The sequence below is a fragment of the Labeo rohita genome, chromosome 10, assembly GCF_022985175.1.
Source record: "Labeo rohita strain BAU-BD-2019 chromosome 10, IGBB_LRoh.1.0, whole genome shotgun sequence".
NCBI lineage: Eukaryota > Metazoa > Chordata > Actinopteri > Cypriniformes > Cyprinidae > Labeo > Labeo rohita.
Genome location: NC_066878.1, coordinates 12,042,408 through 12,067,648, shown reverse-complemented (window position 1 = coordinate 12,067,648; position 25,241 = coordinate 12,042,408). Strand labels below are relative to the sequence as shown.

The window sequence follows — 25,241 nt, the reverse complement described above, 5'->3', positions numbered from 1 at the left end:
TTTTCACTGTTAAAAGCTAGAACAAATACTATGAATGCATCAGCTGGCTATAGTGGAATTGAATGTATTTGTTTAAACCGATTAACCGATTTGTGTGCAAGTATTTGTTTGTGTGTAATCAGAGAAATCTCACTTCCCTATGGCACACCAAGTCATGCATAACCTCTGTGAACTTCCCCTTGTAAATATATCACTGCTTCTCTCTGAACCACTTAAGCGAAAGTATCTTTTAAATTTAATGTCTAACTACGTGGCAAACAGCAACCGTGAAATTATACAGCTGCAGCCTGAAGGACACACTGTCACAATAAAGCCGAACGAATACAGCCGTAAAACACAGGGTCAGTTTAATGCACCGCATACAGTAAACGGCTAAGATAAAAATGCCTTGTACTTTGACACAATACAAGCACAGGCTTGGAGGTGCATCCTTAAAATTGCCAAATTGTTGTTGGTTTCTCCACTAAAGAATTATTCTGGACTTCAACCATGTTAACTATTTTATTAAACACCAGCTACTTGAATAATATGTAGCCACTATAAAATTCCCTGTGCTTTTTACATGTAAAATGTAATATACTTAATTAAATATAAAAATACGAGAAAGATAGATAACTTTAAAATAATAAATACAACCTTAAAAGGAACCCCAGGTATTAAGACTTGTAAGGCTTGAAGGGGTCCAATTAAGTTTTGATTTTGTTTTGGGGGTGTACTAGAACATGCTCTCATGCTTGGTGGTTTGAAAAACGCATTATTTTTCACATAATTTACATTATTACAATACCTTTCTTCCCAGCCTGGTACAAATGGCTCAATTAGTTCCGGGTTTAACGAAGGCCCGCCTTCCAAAAAACGAAAGATGTTGTGATTGGTTAGCTGTCCCACTGCGTTGCGATTGGCGAACAGCTTAGATGGTGTTTCCGTCCTGCTACGCCCCTTGCCAAAGCAGTTAGTGCAAGCTAGATTAGCATCGATTATTGACTTGTTTTGGACTGGTGAAGAGAAACACCCGTCTATGCCGTTCTAAAGCTTGGGAGTGCCAGAATAATTTGTAATATAACCCCAACTGCATTCGTCTGAAAGAAGGAAGTCATATACATCTAGGATGCATGGACGGTGAGGAAATAATAAGAAGACAAGAAACGCTAGATGCCATCTCGACGCTTGTCATGATGCCACAGCCACTGAAGAACCCTCCTGAAATAAACCAGCCTAAACCAGCCTAGGCTGTTTGGCTGGTATTAGCTGGTTCAAGCTGGAAGTAATTGGTTTTAGCTGGTCTCCCAGCCTGACCAGCTAAAAGCAGCCTGGCCAGCCAAGGAAGTGGCCAAAACCCCTCTAAAACCAGCCTGCTGACCAGCTAAGACTAGCCTGGATGACCAGACTGGTTTTAGCTTTTTTTTTTTAAGCAGGGAAGTTTCTCAGTGTGGATTTTACTTGATATCCAGGGGCATTTAGGCTCCTTTTGGGGAAAAAAGATAGTACGCAATTGGTTTAAGCCTATATGCTTATATCCATCATCACCTGTAGGCTCTTTCAGTAGCTGTGGTCATTGTATCCATATTTTATTTTCCAAGTTGTTTTATTCCAAATTGTGTTGTGGTAAAAAAAAAACAAAAAAACAAAAAAACAAAAAAAAAGAAAGAAACAGGTAGCACCAGTAGCTCACAGAGTGCAACCATTTCACATCTTTGTAAATAATGGCACCCCCCCCATAGTCCAGCATGTGACCCTGGACCAAAAGAAACAGTCATATGGGTCAATTTTATGAAATTGAGATTTAGACATCAACTGAAAGATGAATAAATAAGCTTTCCATTGATGTGGCTTATTAGGACAGGACAATATTTGGCTGAGATATAACTATTTCACAATCTGGAATCTGAGGGTACAAAAAAATCGAAATATTGAGAAAATCGCCTTTAAAGTTGTCCAAATAAAGTTCTTAGCAATGCATATCACTAATCAAAAATGACCTTTTGATATATTAACAGCAGTAAATTTACAAAATATCTTCATGGAACATGATCTTTACTTAATATCCTAATGATTTTTGGCATAAAAAAAACTGATCATTTTTACCCATACAGTGTATTTTTGCTACAAATATACCTGTGCTACTTACGAGCTTTATAGTCCAGGGTCACATATGTATAAAACATTGTGGATTTTTAAAATAACATACATCTTTCATGGGGTTTCTACTACTTATTTCAGTAAGAGACATAATTTATGTTATATTAAGCCATAGAAGCCTTCCTTCCATCGTTTGTTTGATTTTACCTCACCGACATTTCCAAAGAAAGTCACAACAGAACTGCAACTCAGAGGAACACACAGCAATAGTGTTGATGTGAGTGATTCAGTGACTTACATGAAAGAATGGACTAAATGATTCAATGTTTTTGAATGAATTGGTTAAATGAATTATTCAATGACTCGCTCATATGAATGAATCAGTGTTGTGAATGAATGATTCAGTGACTCACTTCACAGGTCACTTATCACCGTCCACTAGTGAAATGTGCAACCTGCAGAGGGAGTGACTGAAAAATACGCAGACTGACAGTCTGCCTGAAAACACAGACAAGCGGAGTGATATAAACAAATGGTCATTATGTTTAGAGCTATTTGACACTAAGGTTAGCCATGCTCCAAGTCACTACATGCGGCTAAGCTCTGTGCAGCGCTGAAGTTCAGAAGCTTTCCTGTTAGTTGGAAAAGATGACAGAGAAGAAAGGATGGCATAGGAGGTAAAGCAGAGGGGCAGTAAAGAGAGGGGCAGTAAATAGCAAAAATAATGGCCGCGTGGAAAGGAGCAGGACGGTGGTACTGCCTGCCTGGCTCATAGCAGTGATAAGGCAGCTATCTCAGCTCAGCTTATTGGGAACGGTGTCTCCCCATTTATCAAGCAGCAGGGAAGATGGAGGATCCAACTCACCTCTCACTTTGTTTTTCGTTGCCGCCACTGGAATCGAATAGCGTGATAGGGAGGGGAAGGATGGAGAGGATGGAGGGAAGGAAGGAAGGAAGAAAGGAAGACAGGGGAGGACAGACAGGTTCAGAGGGAGAGAAAGAGAAGGACAGGAGGAGAAAACATTTGATTAGAACAGGCCAGTTTCAAGAGGGTGTAAACTGTGTCAAACTAGCATACTAATCCTCCTGCTGTGGAAATCTCATTCACATTTGTCTGATTCACAACAATGAGCCACTTTAAATGGAAACCCATTCAAAAGCGCTTGTCATTTGCAAACACCATCCACTGTGGACTACAGAGATTTGCAATACTTTGGCGATAATATTCAACTGCACAGGTAGACAGGCCAGTGCCTCTATAACAGCATACACCGCTCACCTATACCACATAAAATGTTGCTGCATAAGAGCATGTTTACAAATTCCTGTTACACTCATATGTGACACTCTCTGCCAGCATCTATATACAGTACTGCACTTTCCACCAATAAGGCACAAAATAGGGTTCAAAACTTCTTTTTGATTTGCTAAAGGTTCAAATCATGATGATCATGCATCTCAGGAGATCAGACTACATGAATTAACAAACAAACAAACAAAGTTTTGGTAACACTTTAGAGTAAGGTAAATTCATTGTCTATTCGTGTTAGTTAATACATGAACTAATAGAACGTTATTGTAAATTGTTACCAGATTTTTCTTTTTTTAATTAAAACCTTGATTTCATGAAACTTAAAATGAACAATAAAATAAATGGAACAAATCTATAAAATGAACAAAATGAATAAACAAATAAAAAACATAACAGAATGGTCTTAATAGTCTGTCAGAATGTTGTTTTATACGTATTGGTTAAAATATTTATTTTTAAAAAAATTGTGCAATCATCATTTTTTCCTACAGTAACTTGGATGAATAACAAAATTACAATGTGTCTAAAAAATGTTTGAAAATTTTTTTTTTTTTTTTTTTTTTTGTAGAAAGACTTGATTTTCTTCTTGTGTAGGAATTTTACTGAATATTAAAAAAATAATTAAAATATAAAATATAAATATAAAATTATTTTTCCACAAATAAAAATAACATAAAAATAATCTACAAAATTACATTACACAATATACATAATCCTTAGATACATTTTTAGTTTTTCAAATAAAATTAATATTATTCATAATAAAACAAATAAACCAAATATTGTGTTTACTGTAATAGGGAAATGGCAAAAAATAGCATACAGTACACAGCTAATCTCTCTCTCTTTCTCGTTACATAGTAATTGCAATTACTGTGCAATTCAATTTTTTATGTTAAAATAATGTTAATACCAATAAAACAAATTACTGTGTACACGTATAATAAAATATTGTATTTATTGTAATAGGGAAAATACAAAATAAATACATAACTATATATATATTATAATATATATATAAGTATATATATATTACTGTGCAATTACTGCAATTAAGCTAAGTGGTTTTTGAACATATAACATGTAACCTAAACATTTTTAACACAATTAATTGAAAACCAGCTCAACAACTCATGACACCTCTGTATGATTTTCATTGATACAGTCTAGAATGCCAAGAATGTCACACAAAATAGGATTGGTGCATCTAAGGCTTTTCTTTTTTTATTTATGGGACACCAAATGTACAGTATGTGTAAAAACCTGCTTTTGTAAAACTAAGACTGACAGTGCTATGAGCACAAGAAAAGAGCTGGATTGTTTTGAGGAATCAGCGTCAGTCCGTCTCAGACGAGTAGAGCCAGAATCCTCTGTTATGTTATTGCTTGGTGAATGGCTATTGATCAGACCAAAGAGCTCTCTGCTACAGACTCCCAATTAGCCAGACACAACAAGCTGTCCATGCCCGCTGAATGACTGAACAAACAAACCGTCCTAATTCTGCCCATCTTCTGACATGTTTGTGCACCAGAAGCATCCACTCAAACAAAACTATCCATTTATATACCATTAAAGCTGAGTGCTTATAATGCTCAATTATTGTATACAACACAATAACAAGACACAATACTATAGACTGAAACTGAAAATGCCTCCTAAATGTTTCAAATAACACTTTCCACTGAAAACTAGAGCCCGGTGACAAAGCAACAGGCAGCAAGGTGCATTTCTATACATTTGAGGCTAGTTTTTACAAAAAGGTGGGGTCAGGGGTCTTTCTGATAATTGTTGCAATCAGGAGGGAAGTGCACACTCTTTGAAATTCGATTGGCTTAGTTCAAAGACAGGCGAACGATGAGATGTGAACCCAAGTGTGTTAAAATTCTAAGAGGAAAGAAATCAAAAGGAAAGGAAACTTCACAAAATTTCAGCTTCGCCCTCTGAGCAGAATCCAAAAATGCAATCATCAAACTACCTCACAGTGAACTATGAATCATTTGTTAGTGCTCTGAAGGCATAAATACACCCATTGGTTCTATTTGCCTACCAAAAACTAGAAAAAAAGACAAGATAGTTGGAAAAATAAACTAATTTCCCCCAAAACTCTGCTCACAGAATCAAATTTATCTAAAAGTCTGATCTGCCTTCTGGTGTCAACAAACTGTTTTACTCATCCAGTGTGATCTGAACCACTATGTAACTGTCTTGTATGCTTTCACAAGCGTACAAAATGAAGATTTGGTTTATTTCTGGTCTAAACCCAAATTGTCCTCAAAATGAAAAGAAGTGGCTAGGAAGTCAAAAAGTGCTGAGGGCCTTCCACTTGAAACCCATTGTTGGTTGAATGTCTGAGCCTTTTCAGGCCTTGGTTGAAATCATGGACATTTTTTGAGTGACAGCCACTAAGCATCCTTCTCCAGGGATGCATTACACTGTTAAAAAAAAAAAAAATGTTGAGTCAACTTAAAACAATTTGTTACCCTGTTTCCTTAAAATTTTAAGTTCAGTCAACTCAAATAAGTTTTCTAAACTAAAAAAAATGGTTAAATTGTTTAACTTAAAAGCTGGGTTTTTTACCTAGCTGCCTTAAAATTTTAAGTTCAGTCATCTCAAACAAGTTTAGTCAACTTGAAATGTTAAGTTGTAGTAAGTGACAACTTAGATATTTGAGTTGACTAAACTAAAAATTTGGCTTGTTAAACTTAAAAGCTAGGTTTGTTACATAGCTGCCTTACAATTTTAAGTTGAATCAACTCATATATCTAAGCTGGTTTCCTTAAAATTTTAAGTTCAGTCAACTCAAATAAGTTTAGTCAACTTAAAAATGTTAAGTTGTACTAAGTGACAACTTAGGTATTTGAGTTGACTAAACTAATAATTTGGTTTGTTAAAATGTAAAAGTTGGGTTTGTTACCCAGCTGCCTTAAAATGTTAAGTTGAATCAACTCATATATCTAAGTTGGTTTCCTTAAAATTTTAAGTTCAGTCAACTCAAATAACTTTTGTCAACTTGAAATGTTAAATTGTACTAAGTGACAACTTAGATATTTGAGTTGACTAAACTAAAAAAATTGGCTTGTTAAACTTAAAAGCTGGTTTGCTAACTAGCTGCCTTAAAATTTTAAGTTCAGTCAACTCAAATAAGTTAAGTAAACTTGAAATGTTAAGTTGTACTAAGTGACAACTTACATATTTGAGTTGTCTAAACTAAAAATTTGTTTTGTTAAACTTAAAAGCTGGGTTTGCTACCTAGTTGCCTGAAATTTTAAGTTCAGTCAACTCAAATAAGTTTAGACAACTTGAAATGTTAAGTTGTACTAAGTGACAACTTAGATATTTGAGTTGACTAAACTAAAATTTTGGTTTGTTAAACTTAAAAGTTGGGTAACACATTATTTTAAGTTGAATTGTTTTTTACAGAATACATTAAGCTGGATGTGTGAATGAGAAATAGGAAGGAAAGGAAGGATAAAGGGTGACAAAAAAAGCCAAAAAGGAGACAAAATCCCAATAAGTTCTGGCCATCAGTGAATAATTCAACACATTTGCATTATTTATGCTGGGAAATGCTCAGATCAAGAGGCCGAAATCTTCAGTACCATGCTTGACAAACCCGCAACAGCATCCACACAAACCGAACATGCAACGGCGTCCACACACATGCACTAAAAAACAGTGAAGGATGTCCCGGTTGGGCTAGTTTGTGCGCGGATGATTTATTGACTCGGTTGTAAGTCCTAAACTTTTGTTTCAGTGGGAAAGACCTCCCGCTGAATCCGAGCAGTAAATTCTGCTGTCTGTAATACCATTACGATGATTGAACAACCTAAACAAGAGAAGAAACAAATGGACTTGATTTCAGCCATGTTGAAGAAATCACTCACTATTGGTGGACTATGGAACGAAACCCATTCCTCAGACAGCGTTCCAGAACATGTTCCTCAGAGGAAGTTCAATATGATACTATTTGTGGGGGAATTACAGGCATCTGTCTTGACCTACTGATCAGTTCACTCAGTGCGGACTACAGTTTGCAGCATTTTGGAGATGTGAGATCAGTTTTGAGGTTTAAATGAACAGTTTTGAGGTGACTTTCAGGTTTAAGGCAAAGCAGACTGAGAAAATGGAAGTGAAAAAGGTTGATTAGTTGATTATATGTGGGAAATATAAGCTGTGTTCCAAAACCTAATGAGCTGCCTAAAAAGATAGCATTATAAGGAATCACAAGGAGACTCCAAATGTGACTGCTGCATTTTGGCCAAATTATATATCAGTATAACATGTATGGTTCGCAAAAAACAATTCTTCAATGTGCACTGCAACTAAGTATAATTTTTTTTTAAATCTTAGATGCATAAAACCTAATCTTAGAGTCATAATATCTGTGTCCTATATATTCTGTATGCTTATTAGAGTATCAGTGTAGTTGCTATTACTAAAACTTAAAATATTAAAAAAGCTTAAAAAATAAAAAAATATATAAATTAGATGAAAAATGTAAACGAATGAATGAATGATAATTAAAAAAAAGTCAAATTACCAAATTAGTAAAGCTGGAAATAAAATATAATAATAATAATAATAATAATAATGTCAAAGTACCAAAATTAGTAAAACTGTGAATACAATAAAACAAACAAACAAACAAACAAATAAATAAATCACACAAGTAATAAATAAATAAAATAAAATTTAATTTAATTAGAAATAATACTAAAAAAAAAAAAAAAAAATATGATAATTAAGAAAAAAGTACCAAAATTAGGGGGAAAAAATAAATTAAAATAAATAAATAATAATTAAAAAAAAAACAACAACAACTAAGAGATGAAGATAAAGAGAACAGAATGAGCTTTCGTTTCATGGAAGATTAAGTGCAATGTATCCTACATACTAAGAACAGTTAGCCAGTGTAAACAAATAGTAAGTGTTCACAATCTTATGTACCCATGTTTGTTCTCAGGAGTTTTTTATTTTTGGGTCATACTACTGTCTGACGTAATCTCTCTTTCTCTTTATTGTGACTATAGATGCATTTATTCAAGTTCTTTTTCTCCTTCAGGCCTTTTAAATGTTTAAAACGAGGCCCTTTACCAACGTCAGGCCGCATGCGGTGCAAATCACGAGCAGAAGTCAGCACTCTGCACCTTTCAGGCGCTCGAGTGGTGGCAGCGTGGCAATAGCTTCTGATTGCTAATACCCTGTTTGTGCTGTTTCAGAATGGTAATTTGGCAATTTAGCGTAGCCGCAAGCACTCGCCGCGCTATAGCGCCCCGGTGAGAGGGAGAAATAAATAGCATAAAATCAAATGAAATAACATGAAATAAAATCAGGAAGAGCCAGTGTTTAGGGCTCATTACTTCTCCACTCCTGCAGAGGGTTCTGGTGAACCTAAATGAGGCAAAATAAAATCAGCATCTCTCACAAATTCTGTCTCTCATGCTCGCTTTAAAGATCCTCTGTTCTTACTAAAGTGATAATATGAACTCATATCGCAGTCACAAGACTACCGGTACAGCCGTGAGTGACATAAGACACAACAACTTGCAAGATCACGATGTATACACTACAAGTGGGCAAAAATAGAGAGGGAGAGAGAGTAGGATCCAAAGCCCCCTTAGGGTTTTTTTCCCCATAATAAAAAAAAATAAAATTGACAGAGAAACATATGGAAGCCTGTATATGAAGAAATAGAGTTGCAATTCTGGCAAACTCAGAATTGGGTGTTATAAAGTAGGAATTGCAAGATATAAACTCGCAAATCTGACTTTTTTTCTTGCAATTGCATGATACAAACTCGGAATTGAGAGTTACAGTATAAAGACAGAATTGTGAGGCATAAACTTGTATTCTAAGAAATAAAGTCGTAATTCTGACAAACTCAGAACTGCAAGTTATAAAGTCAGAATTGCATGATACAAACTCAGCATTGCAAGACATAAACTTGCAATTCTGAGAAATAAAGTCGCAATTCTGACAAACTCAGAATTATGTATTATAAAGTCAGAATTACAAGATATAAACTCGCAAATCTGACTTTTTCTCAGAATTGCATGATATACAAACTCGGAATTGCGAGTTATGAAGTCAGAATTGTCAGACATAAACTCACAATTCTAACAAACTTGGAATTTCGAGTTATGAAGTCAGAATTGTGAGCTATAAACTTGCAAATCTGACTTTTTTTCTTAGAACTGCATAATACAAACTCTGCATTGCGAGATATAAACTTGCAAAACTGAGAAATAAAGTCGCAATTCTAAGAAATAAAATTGCAATTCTGACATACTCGGAATTACATGTTATAAAGTCAGAATTACAAGTCATAAACTGTCAAAATCTGAATTTTGTTTCTCAGAATTGCATAATACAAACTCAACATTTGCAAGACATAAACTTGCAATATTCAGAAATAATGTCGCAATTATGAGAAATAAACTTGCAATTCTGACAAACTCAGAATTGCAAATTATGAAGTCAGAATTGCGAAATATAATCTTGCAAATTGGACTTTTTTTCTCAAAATTGCATGATACAAACTTGGCATTATGAGACATGAACTCGCAATTCTGAGAAATAAAGTCGCAATTCTGACAAACTCGGAATTGTGCGTTACAAACGCCAGAAATAAACTCACAAATCTGACTTTTTTCTCAGAATTGCATGATACAAACTCAGAATTTAGTGTTATAAAGTCAGAATTGCAAGACATAAACTTCCAATTCTGAGAAATAAAATTACAATTCTGACAAACTCAATATAAACTCACAATTCTGACTTTGTTCAGAACTATAAGTTTATATCTCGCAATTGTGACTTTTTTTCCCCTCAGAATTGCGAGTTAAGTCAGAATTGTGAGATATTCTGAGAACATATCAGTCTTTTTTCCCCTTCAAAATTAGACCTTATAACTTGCGATCCAAATTTTGAGAAAAAAATTAAAAATCTGAATTCTGAGAAAAAATGTCAGAATTGCAAGTTTATATCACACAATTCTGAGAAAAAAGTCAGAACTGTGAGATAAATTGTTGCTTTTTTATTTTTAATTCAGTGGTGGAAACAGAAGCAGAATTTGCATGAAATCAAATGGAAATTATTATTTTTTAAATTATTATTATTTTAAAAAAGTGTATAAGTATATTAATCAGAGGCCTTTATACCCCAAATATTACATCTCTCTCCCTAGAATTACCTTGAAAGAAAATTAAATAAATGTGCATTTACATTTACGTACACTTCTAATACTAAATATACAAATTCTATAATTATAAAAGTATTTAATATCAAATAATACTTTTAGAAAAGTAATATGGTATTTTTTGTTTCCATTTAGTGTTTTAGGAGGGAAAAATCCAAAGAGCTTTTTGCCACACTGCTCTGTCACCATACAGTACAGTAAGACAGAAAGAACTTTAAAAAGAGAGAGAGAAGAAACAATGTATATTCTTTATATTCCAAATATTGATATGCTACGGTGATAAGAAAGCATTTGATCTGACGGATTCTCTTTCATTCACTCTGTCTCACACACAAATCTGATTTCCCTTTGGTTACATTCTGTTTGTAGTTGCATCTTCAGTACCATTCTCATTCTTTTATCCCTCTGTCTCTCGCACACACACTCCCTCTTTCCATATTTCATGCTCATAATCAAAAGAGAGCAGTGCCTGACACATACAGAGTGTGATTTGAATCCAGGTTAATCCAAGTCACTCACTTCAGATATTATAAATGTCACACGACGGCTTCTCAAGAATTGCAGGGCTTTCAAGCAACCCTGCGTTTAAACAGAGTACAAATGACACGCTGACCTAAATATGATCTGAATTTTACACCATAACATATGATGGAAAAAGTCATTTTTTTATGGCCAGAAAACAAGGGGAAAAAGTGGAAAAAACACAAACCAGTGAGCTAAACACACTGAAAAATACAGCTAAAAATTACACTCTATTTAAGGGCTGTCACAATTTCTCAATTAAGTTTGAGTACTAGATAAAAAAAAAATCCTAGATTGCATTTTTACCTGTGTTGAATAACTGGCCAAAAAAAAAGGGAGCTGGCACTTTCCATGGATGAGAATCCATGAAACACATAATTAGATCGTTTTTCAAGACTGCATGATATATTAAACCCATTTAAAATCAGAATAAGGCATAATGCTATTGTGAATTTAACAACGCTACAAAGCATATGCAATGTAGGTTTAATATTTCCACTTAATTATTTGAATGTGTAGGTTACGTACGTGCACCTCAGAATGGCTCCATTCATAGTTAATACTGCTCCACGCAAACTGTTATCGTTTACAGTGTGTATGGAAGGCCGTTAAAGCCAAAACGTGTGGTACTATGGAAGGCCGTTAGGGCCAAAACATGCTAACGCGTTATTTGATGTTAACGCATCATTTTGTGTGGAGTGTCTCAAACTCCATCTCTGCATATTGCTGTGAGTTTGGGTTTAACATTCATCTGGAAACATCAAGTTCAACTATTTCTAAACTTACGCAAACACAGGATAATACATCAGTATCTTTCTCAATATGCTAACTGTTCATCGCAATGTCAAAATAAAAGTCCACATGATGTCCACATATTCAAGAAATTACAGTGGCTGTAACATTTTTGTCATAAAGAAATGGCCAAATGTTAAAGATTATGTGGACATTTGAATTAAATGTTGTTTAGTCAATATTAAACAAGGATTAGATCATGCAGTAAAGTGTAAAAATCAGGCCATTGGCGCCCTCTGCAGTCATTTGTTATAATGCATACATTAGCTCTACTGTTTATAATACATTTTGTTCAATGAAACCATATGATATTGATACTTTATTTGATACTTTATTTTATATTGCTATTATACACTGCCCTCCAAAAGTTTGGAAACACCCCTGGCAAAGTGTGGTTTTGGACGACATCATAAATCCTTATGATTTTTTTTGGTGCAAATACATTAAAGTAACTTGACATTATCATTGAAGACCATTTCATTTTGATTACGTAATAATGGCAATATATACATGTCAAAGTCAGACATGCCCCTTTGCCAGCTGTGATGCCTGGTTACTGGTTTAAACTTGGCCCAGGTTTTTAAAAGATTTTTGGGTCAGCACACCTTAATAGCTTCAACAACTGATTGCCAATTAAGTTTAGAATACAATGAATTTAGGCTCAGATTACGCAGAGCTGTAATAGCTGCTAACGGTGGATATTTTGATGAATTGAAAATCTATGTATAAACTGTTTATGTAATAAAATATGTTTTCGTAGTTGGTGTTGTCCCTTATCAGTGCAAAATTATCACAGATTAAAAAAGGATTCATGCCAATATTGTCCAAAACCCCACTTTTCCAGGACGTTTCCAAACTTTTGGAGGGCAGTGTATATGTATTTAAAATAATTTTAAAGCTAATTGTTCGCTTAGGTCTATTTTTATTACAAAATAAATTATTATAATTATCCGATTACTCGATTAATGGTCAGAATAATCAACAGATTACTTGATTACCAAAATAATCGTTTGTGACAGCCCTACTCTATTTATGTTTTCTCCAAAAACACTGCAGTTTACAGCCAGCAACCATTTTAATATTCCATTTCTATTCATTAAAAAGAGTTTAACCACTGTATAAATAACAAATGAATGAATGAATGAATGAATGAATGAAAGTAGGTTACATTGTCAAATGAATGATATGATGACAAATAAATGAGAACAGAATTGAACTATATCTGTAATGGCCTTTAATATCATTTTCAGAGTGACTGTTTGTAAAAGCAAACCTAGCAAGGGGTATTGAATGACATTAATACAATAGGCCAGCTAAATTATGAATGATTTCCTGTAAAATGCTTCTGGCACTTTGATTCCGTTTTATTGCAATATCTTTGCAGTAGGTGCCATTGGTTAAACAATGGATGTGCTATGCATAATTCCATTCAAAAGCAACATTTTTTTTTCCACATAGAGCAGCAATTAACATAATTGGACATAAATAAAACTAATTGGTTGTGAACAGACTGATTCTGTAACAAACACCCCCCACAGCTAGCCCATATTCTGGCATCATCCCTGTTTCCCTCTAACGTGGGACGCCTAATATACAGCATTCCTCAAATATTCATTGAAACTTAATCAAGATGCATCAAATTTCACATTCATACATTTCGATTCAGTACGTCTGATCTCTGTTGGATTTTATAAACCTGTACAAGCAATGATTTCAAAGAATATACGATTGCTACAACCGAGCTGCTGGAAAAAACTCTTTATAAAAGCAGAATCTTATGGAACCTTAATGCACGGATTACCATCTGTATACAAAACAAAAAACATCCGGTCAGCATCTTTTCAAGGTAAAAAAGAAAGTCTGGGTCACAAATCTACCTCAAATCACAACTCAGATCATGTTTTCATCAGTATGTTAGCATGCTAGCGCAGGCCTAAATGATAAGGTAAACACTCCAAAGAAGCTGAAGAAAACAAATTAGATCAAGCGCAATCACATAAATTGGACTGGAAATGATTTCATCTGGGTATTTTCGTGTTCCCCGCTATGAACCCGTGAGTCATCGCTTGAAAGGCAAACGGTGACCATCTTCATGCAAATGGGCTAATAAATCTAATCACGCCTACATAAACGAGCTTTTTCAGAGTCATCTTTATTACATCTCGTCGAATCTACCTTGTTGTCTCACATTACAAAGAGGCGCTGTTGTGTTTGTTTTTCATTTAATCTGGAATATTTGATTTATCCTGCTTAAAGCGATTATGCCGGTATTTCTCGCCACAAACCTGCACATCAGTTAAATAAACAAAAAGGCCCAGCTGAGCCGTAAACGCAATCACCTCTGCACACAATACGTGACTGCGTATTGGATGCAAATAGTTTCCTGGATGAACATGGAAAGTTTTCTTTGACCCTACAAATAAATGATATTCAAATCCAGAGGCTTGATTTAGGTTAGATCACACTCAAATCAAATCTCGCTAACTGTCAAAAGGTCAGCTAGACGTGTCTGTGGCTTAATGGTTGACCTTTTTTTTTTTTAGAGCTTCTACTCTCGCTGATTTACCTGAAAGGTCATGTATGCAAAGTATCGCTGTTAAAACCTTTGTCTATTTCCTCAAATTAGTCTAAATCGAGAAGGTAGAAAATTGGATAATGTTAGCAGTCATTGCAATGGTTCTATTCACTTCAACTTTGAGGATCTGAAAACACCTCAGACGTTTATTTTCATACTAGAGGAAGAAGTATTTCCAGTTCTTTTTTATTTTCAGTGATTTTATGATCAGAAAAAAAAACTGAATTTTCAGCATCATTACTCCAGTCTTAAGTGGCACATGAGTCTTCAAACAATCATTCTAATATGCTGATTTGATGCTTATTTCTTAATATTATCAGCTGAAAACACTTGAGTTGCTTAACATTTTTGTGGAAACCATGATACATATTTTTCAGAATTTTTGATGTTTAGAAAGTTATAACATTTATCTGAAAAGTTAAAGCATTGACCTGAAACTGAATATTTTGGTAATTATGTGCAAGTGTCACTTTTAAATAATTTCATACATTCATGCTGAAAAAAGTACACATATTTCCTCAAAAAAAATAAATAAAATAAAATAAAATAAATAAATAAATAAAATAAAATAAAATAAAATAATAAAATAAATAAATAAATGAATACAAAATAAAAATAAAAATAAACTAAAATAACAAAGCGAAAAAATAAATAAAAAAAATAAATAAAAAAAGTGTCATTTTTTATTAATTTAATACATTTTTGCTGAAAAAGGTACACATTTCCTAAAAATAAATAAATAAATAAAAATAGAAATTAAAAAAAAAAAAAAAAAAAAAAAAAAAAATATATATATATATATATATAAATGAATGAATGAATGAGTGAATAAATAAATAAACACATAAATAAATAAATAAATAAATAAATAAATAAATAAAACATAAGATAAAAAATAACATAAAATGAAAATAAATAAATAAAAAAAAAAATGAAGAGAAAAATAAAACTACAAAAAACATTAAATCTGAAACAGAATTTTTTTGGCAACAATGCACAAACAAACAACCAAACAAACAAACAAATAAACAAATAAATAAATAAATTAATTAATTAATGAAAAAAAATTACATTTATAAATTACATTTATCTGAAAAGCTAAAGTATTGATCTGAATCATTTTTTTGGTAACAATGCACAAGTCCAAGTGTCACTTTTGATTAATTTAATACATTTTTGCAGAAAAAAATACACATATTTCCTCAAAAAAAAAAAAAATAAATAAATAAATAAATAAAATAATAATAATAATAATGTTTTAAACATTTTATTACATTTTTTATTCTGTAGCTACAAAGTGTAATTTGTTAACATTAATTACAATATTAACACAAACGCACAATGAACAACACATTTATTACACTATTTATTAATCTTTGTTAATGTTAGTTAATAAAAATACTGTTGTTCATTGTCTGTTCATGTTCACAGTACATTAACTAATGTTAACAACTTTTCATTTTAATAACGCATTAGTAAATACTGAAATTAACATTAACGGAGATTAAGAAATGCTGTAAAAGTATTGTTCATTCTTAGATCACGTTAACTAATGTAGTTAGATAATGTTAACTAATGAACCATTTACCTTTTCAAAAAACATTTTTCTCAAAAATTCTGACGTTCAGAAATACTGCACATAGTCAAACACGTAGAAATTAATTCATGACCACATTCAAATGAAGCTAAAATGTAAATAGAGAGATCTCTGAACCTTTCTACACATGAAAAATGACAAGTAATATTTCTGACTCGACAAATGGCCAATAAAATTCACACCTGCACCATTTTACCAAACATTCTAGTCAATACGCACCAATTCAGCCCGAAGTCACCACATACAAATGCCTCAATCATTCACACATTCTGCCACGTTTCTCTTAAAAGGCTCTGTGAAAAGTCAGAACTTTGATCTTTAAATATTCCCCCCGTCTCCCCAGGCCTTGTTGCACACAACGGTTCAGTAAAACCCCGGACCCCCTACAGCGACGGGTGCAGCCAGCAGCTCTATAAAACACTGACACTTTGGACATTAAAAAAAATCCCTTATGTGCTGCTGTTACATTTTCCAATTTCCAGTAAGCTGAGGGATATAGAAATCATGAATCTTTCAAACGAGCAGAGTCAAACAGGTACTGCTAAGAATGACAGACAGCTCAGGCATGCCCATTACTCAAACACACATATATTTTTTTCCCAAGCATTTCGCTCTGTTTCTTCAAATGAATAGTTTAGAGCAAGCTTGTATCTTGTGATTGATGGATGGAGGGGGGAAAAATTGTTTCCACAGACATGAGCGAAAACGCAGCACATGCAGAGGCCCCCTTATAAAATATACTTTTTCTTCACATCAAGGAGGAGATATCTTCAGACAAAGTCAAAGTAATAAAATAAGAAGAAGTGAAAAGAAATGGTTTAAAACAGATGCCCCCAAAATAGACTGAATCAGAATAAATCAGTTCAAAAGGAGATATTTACAGTAGCTTTATTATATTACACTATATTCTATTGCTTTGAATAATAAAAAAGTAAATTATAGTATATAGATAAACAATTATAAGCACCAAACATGAAATAATTATACAAAATCCGAATATATAAATTCATATAAATTTATTTATTCAGATTTATAAAAATATATTCTGATTTATTTCTACATATTTACAATTTACATTTATATAATTAGATTTACAGTCATGTATTTACATTTCTATCCACGTATTCTCATTCTCTTAATTACATTTATTTAGTTAATATAATTACATTATATTAAAACTTTTTTTTCCCCTTTTTTTAAGGAAGTATTTTTTTTATTTATATAGTATATTTTATTTTAATGTAATATAATATAATATAATATAATAGAATAGAATAGAATAGAATATAATAATACATATATATGTTCAGATTTACATTTTTTGTATTTAGATTTCTAAAATATTCTTATTTACTTCTATATGTTTACTATATAGTTTTTAATTAACTATTCATTTAAGAGATTTATTATATATATATTTTTTTCTAGTATATATAATATTATATATTTTATATATTGTTATATTATATATTATATATTGCTATTATATATAATATATTATATATTTTTTATTCAATATAATATAATACATATTTTTGTATTTAGATTTATAAAAATATGTTCTCATTGTACATATTGTACATATTCACTATATATTTTTTAAGATGTATTATTTTAAAAGATGTATTATATATATATATATATATATATATATATATATATATATATTATATAAACACTACATAAATACATACATAATAAACAAAAATATCTTAAAATAATATTTTACCCAAATAATTATATATATATTTCATTAAAGATATATATATTCTGATTTACATTTTGGAATTTAGATTTATAAAAACATATTCTTATTTACTTCTGTATATTTACTATATAGTTTTTTGAATAAACTATTCATTTAAGACATTTATTATTAGATTATTTACTGTTATATAATTAGAGATATATTATAGATATATAGTTACATATAGTTACATATACATATATATAACAATAAAATTATCAATAATAGAAACACCACACAAATACATAAATAAATAAACAAAAATATCTTAAAAGAATATTTTATCCAAAAATATAATATATATTTCAAAATAGAAATACTTTTTTTCCTATTTTTTTTATGAACTATACATTTAAGAGATTTATTTATTATTTTTTATTTATTTAGTATTTTTTTATTATTCAATATAATATAATATAATATAATATAGCTACAGTAAATATCTCCTTTTGAACAGGTTATGAAAGACATGAGGGTGAATAAATGATGACAGAATTTTCACTTTCTGGGTGAACTGCGCCTTCAAGACTCAGAATAGTTTCTATAAATATTAAAAGAAATATAAGATAGTCCAAACTGAATGCGAGCAATAGAAAAGAGGAAGTGTGGCGTTTAGATCTTTCCTAGATCTAAAGAGGAACGGCAGACTGAATGAAAACACAGACCATACAGAGCAAATGTCAGACTGTCAATATTTCATAACAAGACCTGGCCTCTCATTTTCAGGCTACTTTTATTTCTTTTCACTGTGTCACTTTGTGGAAACTCGCTAACAAAGACTTCTGAGCGCAGTTTTGAAGTTTGACGACTCCTGAGGGAAGGCTCTTCATCAATGACCGGTGAAATCGATGCCGATAGAGCAGCCGCGCGACGGCGTGTCGGCTTTTCTGTAATGAGGATAGCGTGAAACCCTCAAAGGGAAAGACAGAGAGACGGAGAGAGAAAGAGCGAGAGGAGACAGTCCGTCACAGGAGGGAGTTGTTTCCAAGAAAGCGGCTTTTAGACGACAAGGAAAATGTAGATTTCTCTTGCCTTTCACCTACTGCGAATGTTAGCGTGGCTTTTCACTTCCGCATGCCTTTTTCCATAAGAAATCATGGCGTTTGAACAAATCAGCATGTTTTGGTGACTTTCCAGGGTGGTTTGTCAGAAGAGGGCTGAAGGGGAAGTTTATCCGCCCTCATCCACCCCAAGGCCTGCTTGTATAACTCATCCATATTTCCCTTCCACTCCGTCTATTATTCATTTACCACACAGAAGCGCAGACCCTCGTTCGCAGCACGCCATCCACACGCAGCATTCATAAATACATAAGGGGCCACTTGATAAAGCAATTTAGAGTGCGTCTGACAGCACAAAGACACCTGGGATTTGTTCACGGGGATGGAATCGAGGTCAGCAGAAACATCTCTCTAGTCATACTGTAACCACACGCAGCGTCGCTGCGAGCAAAAACGGACCCCTCGGATTGTGCATTATTCAGGACTTCCTCCGTCTTTTCAAGCTACAACATTAATCACAGCAGTGCAGGCTGAGTTTTCAGGCCGGTCTGTCTGTGTGGTTATTTGTATAATCTGCCAAACACTTCTTGTATGACCAGACTCATCTCTATCATCCGTAACACAACGTATGATCACTTACATACAAACACAATGTTAATTCCCTATTTTATATACATTTAAAGTGGCTGCCCATCATAAAAACTGCAACAATCGCACCTAATTTCTAAACAAACAATGTCAAATTTATGTAGAATCAACAATGTGTTCAAAGCAGTACATGGAGTGCATGGAAGCTTATTATTTTCTGTCAATCATCGAGGTCTTTAAGATCATCAAATAAGTTGTTTCTCACTGTCCCACGGACTCATTTAAAGCTGAAAGGAGACCAGGTCTTTGTTGTTGCAGGTCCAATGCTTTGGAATAGCCTTTCATCTGAGATTAGAGAGATTACATCCATAAATTCCTTCAAATCTGGGGTGAAAAATTATTTCTTGTCATTAGCTTTCGAAGAGTTGGGCTAGTATCTGTGTTTTTATTTGGATTGTTTGTGATTTTATGTATTGTATGTTGATGTTATGTTGATTGTACAGCACCCCCCAACCCCCCAGAATTTCTGAATGAACAATTAAAGAGATTTTTTTGTTTATTTATATAGTATATTGTATTTTTATTTATTTAATAATTCGTAATTATTAATTACTTTATTTTGTATTATTCAATATATTATATTATATGTTATATAATATAATATAATATAATATAATATAATATAATATAATATAATATAATATAATATAATATAATATAATATAATATAATGTAATATAATATGATATAACATAATATAATATAATATTCAGATTTACATTTATGTATTTTAGATTTATAAATAAATATTATATTATATATATATACAAATTGACTTTGAATTTCAATCAACCAAACCACAACATGCAAGTAAATGCAAAAACATGCAAAACATTATTTAAGGTATATGTCACTATATGTCACATAAAGTGAAATATATATATATATATATATATATATATATATATATAAATTATTAATTAAAGAATTATTTAGATTTTTACAATTATTGATTATCCTGTATATGATGTATCAAATATATGATGTATCATGGGTTAAACACAAATATTAATAATAATAACAACAAACAACAACAACATCAACAACAACAACAACAACAACAACAACAACAACAACAACAACAACAACAACAACAACAACAATAATAATAATAATAATAATAATAATAAATCAGCATATTAAATTGCTATTTTAAATCAACCAGACCACATTTAATAATTCAACACTGAAATAACAATAGTAATCAGTATTAATTGCAGAAATGTATCATGGGTAATAATAATAATAATAAAATAAATAAAATAATAATATAATAATAAATCATCATATTAAATTATTATTTTAAATCAACCAGACCATGACATGGAGTTAAATATGTATATATATATATATATATATATATATATATATTTGCCATTACATGAATAAATTACATTTTATTATACAAGACAGAAACTACTTTAAATTGCAATATTTCACAACATTACTGTTATATATTAAAAACAAACAAATCAAATTTGTTCTCTTTATGGTTTGAAAATCATCCAGGATGCATCTCATAAAGTGAAATATAATCCAGTTTTACTGGTTTTTAACATTGTTTGGTCACTACACAATTGACCCTTCACACAGAGACTGACCGACAGGTGATCTGACCAATCATAATGTCGAATCTGCCATTTTGTCTGACAAACAAACCAGACTGGAGAGTAGATTTTCATCAGTGGACTTAAAAAATGGTGTGTATTGACGTTTTTCTGCGGTCGAAACAAGATACCATCTGATGTTCATTTGCGCTTATTTCATGCTATAACTAGTAAAGAGGAAGAGATGTATCGGAGAGATGTGATCTGTATCGGTTTACATTCCGCTTGCACCGAGGCACTACAGTGACCTGTCACGACACATTAAAGAGCCACAAAATGATATTTATTTTTTAAAATTCTTTCAAAAATGACAAAAAGTGCGGGTCTTTGCAAAGGGTCAATTTCCACATTTCTGTTTCATAGGTTTGATGACTGTATTATTCTTCTGAAATGCATAAAGTAGCATCAGGCCTGGTAAAACTTTTTTGTAGTCATGTACAAGCACAGGTACGCTACAGCAGGAGGGCTGGAAATGCTGGCGTACTGTGATTTTTAATGCAAGGGTGGGTGTCTGAAGGCACCGCTGGGGGACTTTTAATAGTTTAAAGTAGATGAGACAGTCTAACACTTGATTTGCTCTTTTTAGCCAGCAGTTTCAGTTACTGTAGTCTATGGGGCACTGCTGTTTCGCTGACATCTGATATTGCTTTCAACTATGTGCCTCTAATAAAGTTTAGCTAGAACAGCAGCACTGAGTCAGGCAGTCCAGTGAGGCTTCACTTTATGTCTAACGCTGGAATTATAGGATTTAAAAGACTTAAGCATCAATATGCTTAAAGTATCCTCTGAGTTTCTGGGGCAGTAACCCAGTATGGACAGTACTGGGACTTACTGCACCTTTGTGAAACGTAATATTGCATACCTCACATTTATGATGAAGCTAAGCATAGCACAACTCATAATAAAGGAGCTCATTTACTCTATTGCTTTTAACTCATTAACATCAACATCATGTTATTGGTTTGAGTATTATTACCGACCTGACATTTACGGACAAGTATTAATGATTTGAAACCGTAGCGAAAAGTTCACTGCTACAAATCAGCCCCTCAATATTCTTCAGCACGAACACACAGTGACCTTTTTGCTGACGTTAAAGGACACTTTGTTTATCAGTTTACCGTCAGCTTTAACTGGTTTTCTTTACCAGATCAGATCAGCTCTCTTCAACACTTATACTCTCTAGAAACTCAGAGTTTGCTGTTCACAAAATGAATGTTTATTGCTATGAGATGTGAATTCCTGTGTCGAATCTTTCACCCTGATGTACGGTATCCCACAATGCTTTCATTCACCACAGCTTCTCCTCTAAACACTTTTTTTGAAGCAGATTTTTGGCAGATAATTATAACCCAGTCTCATGGAAAATGTGTGTATAGTGACATTTTTAACAACAACAAAAAATGATATCACATTGACTCTTGCAAGTTTTGCGTGAAATTTCTAATAAGTGGTGCTAAAAAGCACATTCGATTTGATTCAGTATTGATTATTTTGGATCTATTTCAGGTACAGTACATGTCAAATTTTCTCAAGGAAAACAAAATCTCTCAACTAATGCTGTAAAATACATATACTACCATAAAATTTGAAGGTTAAAATAAACTGATTTGTAAGTTTTTATAATAAAAATGTTACAATTGCATAATTATATTTCCACTCCAATCTGTTTTTGAAATATAAACAATTAAATGGTGGCTGTCATAAAAACTTGACAGATTTGTTCAAACATAAATGAAACATTGAAGAACAGTAAAAATGATAATGACTATGTTATTTGGTGCATATATTTAGTACAATGCTCCTCTCTAGAGTTCATTTTTCTAGATGACTAACAAGTTCGTGGTCACTGAATTAGTTTTTTATTAGGTAAATGTGACACATTGTTTACAAGCTGTTATATTGATGTCTTTCTGCGGTTGAAACACTGATTGAGCAATTACATGAGACACAATACAATTTCAGGAAGTTGTACTGTTTATTATAGGAGAAATTCACTTCTAGAACAAAGATTTACAGATAACGTACTCACCATATAACCAGTGTTAGGAAATAACTAGTTACATGTAACTGCATTACGTAATTTAATTACACAATAAATCTAACTTTAATCTGTTACAGTTACTGAAAAAAAGTGTAATTAAATTAGAGTTACTTATGAAAATATGAACAATTACAAAGGGGGTTAAAACTGAATATTTCTTGTATTGATATTTACTATTTTTGCTCTGATTTAACCACGGAAAAATCATAAAAATTAAAAGAGGTGCTTAAGTCTGAGGTGGCTGTGCTTTAAATTATTACAATTTTTAAACAAGTGATGAAGGATTTTGAAAGTCTGACAGTAATCAGTGTTGAGCACTACTGTAAGGTTAAATATTAATATCAATATCTAAATATTGATAAATTGCCTTTAAAGTTGTCCAAATTAAGTTCTTAGCAATGTATATTACTAATCACAAATTACGTTTTGATATATTTGCGGTAGGAAATTCATGGAACATGATCTTTACTTAATATCCTAATGATTTTTGCCATAACCCCCATAAAAAAACAATAACTTTGACCCATACAATGTATTGTTGGCTATCGCTACAGATATACCCATGCTACTTATGACTGGTTCTGTGGTTCAGGGTCACAAATGTACAAATGGAATTGTATTCATACAAATCCGCCACCAAATCACCAAAATGTAAACTAGTTATAAACTGTCATGTGATTGGTTTGGTAGAGTAAATTTAGGTAGAGCCTGCATTACATAATTAGCCACTATTGTCTGGGGAAAGCAGTTATGAAATCTATTAACGTTCACCTGTAAAACAATCCGTGTTATCAGAGGAACGTGAGCTGAAGAATCTGTTCTGAGCGACACTAATTGCAACGCACCGAGAGAAAGTAAACTAAAGCGGCGATGAGACTCCAAAATAATTAATATGGGGAATAAAATGTGACTCCTGTATTGAGTCCAAACAGAAGCCCCAGCCGTAACGATGATGGATGGATGCCTGCACCCTTGGCATTTCACATCAGCATAAAGCTCCCACATTACGCGTGTGCGGGGGACCCGCTGGGACCGTGAGACTCCCTCTCGGGGCCCTGCTGAAGAGAGCCTGTCTCATCATTTATGTGGAGCGGTCTCTTTGGTTGTGTAAAAAGAATGGGAAATAAAGCTGAGGTCTAATCAAGGACCCTCATCAGTGGAGCCAGTGGCATTTTTCCTGCTTTCGCCAAACGAAACAAACTCAATTACCATTAGAAAGCTGCCCCTCTAATGCGGACGAACAATGGCAGGAGCTTGATGGATCTACACGGGCCGTTACCGTCTGCCTTCCTACACCAATCACTCAAACTTCGGCGTGCGGGCCTTCTAATGGCCGCGATAACGGTGACTCATTACGATGTCATATCCTTCATGCCTGACTTCTTGTCAACCCAGACAAAGACCTGATACATGCTCCAGGCTAGCAGCCAATCAAATTGTTAGAAAATAAGCAGGGGCCATTTTAAATTTCCTCTCTGTACAGACAGTGTTTGAGATTGACTGACAGTGAAAAACTGTGGGAAAGGACACTGAATGTATAATTTGGAATATATAAGCTCTTAGGCTTAACATATTTGTTGCTTTTTTGTACTGACTTTTATACAATATACAATATACAAAAATGCTGTGTTCAGCCCGTTGAGTCGTTTTATTGGGTTATTTTTAATATTTTTTACCTAGGTGATGGGTAGTTTTTCTGTAACTAAGGGTGTACTCACACTAGGTATGGTTGCCGTGAACCGGGCCCGAGTACGATTGTCCCCCCTCCCCACTTCCCCTCTGGGCTGCACTCAGGAAGAGCGGCGCTCTCGCTGAACGCAATGGAGTCCATCGCTCTGGTTACTTTGTGGATAGTAATTTTGAGTCGTTTGATCCGCGGTTGTCCACAGCCCTCTCACAGCCTGTTGCTAAACAGGTCTATCGCTTTTGTGGCACGAAAATTTTCACGCAATCGTGCTGCTCGTATGAGGAGGTTTGCAAGGTACCAGCTGAAGTGCAGCAGGGACTTTGCAGCTTTGATTACTGACTACAGTTCCCGTACATCGGAAAAAAAACCTGACGTCAGGCGTCCTGTTCCGTGCTCCAGCACGGTTAGTGCTCACACTACGTGCGAACCGCG

General features: G+C 33.1%; 1 protein-coding gene across 6 annotated transcripts in view; it reads right to left on the bottom strand.

Moving 5' to 3' along the window:
* Positions 1-25,241, bottom strand: part of cadm2a (cell adhesion molecule 2a) — a 572,131-nt gene that overhangs the window by 117,301 nt on the left and 429,589 nt on the right. For 3 of the 6 annotated variants that reach the window (XM_051121609.1, XM_051121604.1, XM_051121607.1), the window contains exon 3: positions 2,945-2,971. The exons of the other annotated variants lie outside the window; for them this stretch is intronic. In XM_051121609.1, coding sequence (XP_050977566.1) covers positions 2,945-2,971 — 27 coding nt within the window. The remainder of the gene's footprint in view (positions 1-2,944; positions 2,972-25,241) is intronic. 6 annotated transcript variants of the gene reach the window in all.